This window comes from Acipenser ruthenus, chromosome 49 (assembly GCF_902713425.1).
Source record: "Acipenser ruthenus chromosome 49, fAciRut3.2 maternal haplotype, whole genome shotgun sequence".
In the NCBI taxonomy this organism is placed as follows: domain Eukaryota; kingdom Metazoa; phylum Chordata; class Actinopteri; order Acipenseriformes; family Acipenseridae; genus Acipenser; species Acipenser ruthenus.
Window position 1 is genome coordinate 4,690,630 of NC_081237.1, and position 4,212 is coordinate 4,694,841.

The 4,212-nt window shown below is 41.2% G+C and overlaps 1 protein-coding gene across 1 annotated transcript in view; it reads left to right on the forward strand.

The window, feature by feature from the left end:
- The window catches only part of LOC117428865 (mast cell protease 1A-like), a 9,897-nt gene extending 7,427 nt beyond the window's left edge, over window positions 1–2,470 (forward strand). Inside the window, exons 7-9 of the mRNA XM_034047838.3 lie at window positions 33–168; window positions 930–1,181; window positions 1,605–2,470. Of these exons, the coding sequence (XP_033903729.3) occupies window positions 33–168; window positions 930–1,181; window positions 1,605–1,751 (535 nt within the window). The 3' untranslated portion in view covers window positions 1,752–2,470. The remainder of the gene's footprint in view (window positions 1–32; window positions 169–929; window positions 1,182–1,604) is intronic.
- Window positions 2,471–4,212: the final 1,742 nt, after the last annotated feature.

The window sequence follows — 4,212 nt, forward strand, 5'->3', positions numbered from 1 at the left end:
GTTATTATTTTTGTACCCTTTATTTTGAACAGAGAGATCACTGCTATTCTTGGTGCTCATAACATCATGTCTTCAGAGAACTCTCAGCAGGTCATTAAGGTGGTGAAGGCCATTCCTTTTCCAGCCTATTGTAAAAGAGGCCCTAATGATGACATCATGTTGTTGAAGGTAAGCCTTACTGGAATCGATGAAAGCATAAATCTGGAGGTATAAACTATAAGATAGATCACTGTAATATACTGAAGACTGCATTAGACAAAACACTTACTTATCTAATGATCTAACATATCCATGAAATATTCATTCAAGCTAACTTGCCAGTTTTCCTTCTCTGGAATGGTAAAAGACATTCATTTTGAATCATGGGGTTGGCTTGGATCTGGTAGACTTTGTTTTTCTTCAGATGCAGTTTGGGGTTCAGCTTTTGGTTCTCTGGTCCCCTTGATTTAAATGCAACAATGAAGTTAATCTTGAATGACTGCTTTATGAATCTGGGGGGCTGTGACTGGGGTACTGTGACTGGAGGGCTGTGACTGGGGAGCTGTGATTGGAGGATTATGACTGGGAGGCTGTGATTGGAGGATTGTGACTGGGGGGCTGTGATTGGAGGATTGTGACTGGGGGCTGTGACTGGGGGGCTGTGACTGGAGCACTGTGACTGGGGGGCTGTGATTGGAGGATTGTGACTGGGGGGCTGTGATTGGAGGATTGTGACTGAGGGGCTGTGATTGGAGGATTGTGATTGGAGGATTGTGACTGAGGGGCTGTGATTAGAGGATTGTGACTGGGGGCTGTGACTGGGGGGCTGTGACTGGGGGGCTGTGATTAGAGGATTGTGACTGGGGGACTGTGATTGGAGGATTGTGACTGGGGGCTGTGCTGTTACAGGCGTTCTCTTACTGGGTGGGTTCTCTTTCTCTGGTTTACAGCTGGAGAAAAATGCCACTCTAAATGAGAAGGTGGCGATTCTGCCGCTGTCCCAGAATGAGGATAGCATCAAGGTTGGCACCACCTGCTCCACAGCTGGCTGGGGCTTGATGGAGTCAGAAGGGATTCGTGGGGTTTCTAAACTACAAGAGGTCAACATGACGGTGTTCAGACGGATGTGCGCCGCGAAATGGGGAGCAATGTTCACCGAATACATGATCTGTGCAAGCAGTCCCATGGAAGGCGGATGTAATGTAAGACTCATTTATTTGGTTTGATTAATGATTGTCTGGCTTTTTTTCTGGGAGGAACTGTCACTGGTCCACTGATAACTGCCTTATCTCACACAGTGCCTTCTTGAATCAAGCAGTTTGTAAGAGGAAAATGCATGCATATTAACTGTCAGCTATGTGGAATACCCATAAACCTTTGGGCTTCCAGATCGCTTGAAATGGCAGCAGTAATAATGGATCGTGGCCATCTATAACTGGGTTTGTTGCACAGTGGGTGACATTTCTCCTAACAGTACAGTATTGCAATCCTACAGCATACTTTGTTGTCTTGAAAGTTGGCTGGGAGTCTGCTGTACTGATTGTGACAGAAGGATTTCACTGTGTATGTTTAAGGAGTACGATTCGAAAGTTTAACAGAGTTGTTCGTGTGTCTGTGTGTTTCAGGGGGACTCTGGGGGTCCCTTGGTGTGCGATGGCGTGGCTCAGGGTGTCCTGTCGTTTAGCAGCGAGCCGTGTGGATACTTCCCCACGGTCTTCATGAAGATTTCCATGTACGTTGACTGGATCACCAGAGAGATGGGCAGACACTGAGGCTTCCCTTGGCATTGTGGGGACCAGTTTATACTGCAGAACCATTAGCGCAGCTTGGCAGCACCACACATTTCAGATATTGTACATGATTTGGAAGCAATGGGTTTCCCAGCCGTGTGCATTACATGCCCATTATCATAACATTGGAATGTGAAAATATGAAAATGTTCCCACTGTTGTGCCAATGGCAACCTCATAGTGTTGTAGCCCCTCAGCACAGGACCATTGCATTGCCATCGCACTACCATTACTGCATTACCATTGGTGATAATGTATCATGGGTGTATTTTAGCTCTGTGGTGCATTGGGTCTCATCTTAAACCAGAATCTGGATCATTTACCATTTAGCATCATATACAGAGTTGCACTTCATGCTTGGCTGATTCACACATTGGAAATGTGATCAAAACGTGTTAGAAAATCCTATAAAAAGACACACGCTTCCTGTAGATCATCATTACCGCTTCAGCATTGCTCCTAATTAGATTTGCTTGTAAGAAGCCCTGGGCCGCGGTGTGGGTGGCAGTCCCTCTGCATTTGAGCGCTGCTTCTTTGTGAATACAGAATTTCACTATTGAATTTCTCATCCCCTTTTTGCAGAGTGTGATACAGCTTTTGCTCGTGCTATGTTGCGCTTTTTCTTTTATCCATCACTAATGTTGTTCAGTGTTCAAAGCTTTGTGACACATCCTGAGATGCCCAATAATAAACAATTGCCTCAAGCAGGTTTGGTGTTGTGTTCTTGTGTATATCAGTCTTCTCTGTCTGCTCTACCTACAGCATATTACACAGCGCTGGTCGATTGACCGTGTAGTGAATATTATTTGAGACCATTATTAGTTCATTTACAAGGGGGGTATGATTTGACCCCCCAGCAGTATATACAGAGCTAACCTGATATGCATTCTTCACACATATATATTTGACCATTTATATTTAGGATATATTTCAAATGCTTCACTGTGGATTAAAAAATACCGAAACATTTACAAACACTTCAGTTTAAGTATCCATTATAAACAATCAACTATAAATCTATACATGTGTTATAAAGCAGTTATAAACAACATTAGACACGTATTAATACCAACAGGCTATAGCAGCACATCGTCACAAGAATATTGAAGCTGGAAAGGTGCCAATAAAATGATATTGTAATGAACTGCTATTCCTTAATAATAATCATCAAAACCCTTAAGAACACATTCATATAAGTTTTTATAAATGGATCCTTACCTGAAACGTGACCAAACCCTAACGACAGATTATATACATTTTAGTTTGAAATCTATGACCACAATCAGATAAGATCAGTAAAGGCTGTGGGGAAATGTGCTGATGCCTTACAAAAATCTATATGTATCATAAATACTTTTCAATTTTTTTTTTTTTTTTTTATGATGCTCTCTGACCTAAATACTTTTTCAGGCGGTTGCAGCTTTCAGAAGCAGAGCCAGCGGTTTAATTACAAATCAGACAACGTATTTAGTTAGTAGGTTCAGCGAAAAGGCAAACCTAGGCAAAACAACAGCAGAGAATGATACAAAGCACACATTAAATGATGCAAAATGAAAGATTCTAAAGAATGCAGGTGGTGTAGTCCTTTGAAGTGAATTGAGTATGGTGCTTTCACAACCTAGCACTCAGAGTATGCAAACCACAAAACCAATCACACACCATGTGTTCCAGTTTTCACATTTGCAGGCAAACTGAAGTTGAGACTGGAGCCTGTTCGCGGGTCGGACACTTGAATGAAATGCCTGTGCAGCAGCTCTGCACTTTGGTCACTTTGGGACACCGTCTCTAAGATATACATATAAAGCTGTCAGTGTTAAAACTTGCACTCTGAAGAGCTTGACCTATAACAGACCCATCTTTCACACAGGAAGTGCTGGAGGCATACATGACAGTCACATGCGCAGGAATGGATGGAGTTAAAAATTAAGAATTTAGAATGAATGCATTCATAAAAAAAACAGTGAGGTTAGACAAAACATTTGCCTGCTTGACATGTCTACTAAAACATACAGAAATATATATATATATATATATATATATATATATATATATATATATATATATATATATATATATATATATACACATATGTGTGTGTGTGTGTGTGTGTGTGCGTGTGCTTAGACAATAATATCAATATCGATGTTTTTTTGTTTGCCAACCATTTCATTTTAGTTTAATAAACCAAAAAAACCAAACGAACAAATTAAAAAACCCCAGCCGCTCCGATTCTCAGTACTGCACAGGATGCATGATGTGTAGCGTAAGCCCCTGTCTATAATTAGAAGAATGAGGTTATCTGGTACAGAGAGCAAGGGATGAGTTTTTGAGTTACAACTGAATTTTTTTTTTTTTAATTGTTAACTTCCTGGTGACTACATTCTCTCTTGCATCAAAACCCCCCTCCCCAATTTCACACATAATGATTACCTATTTATGTATT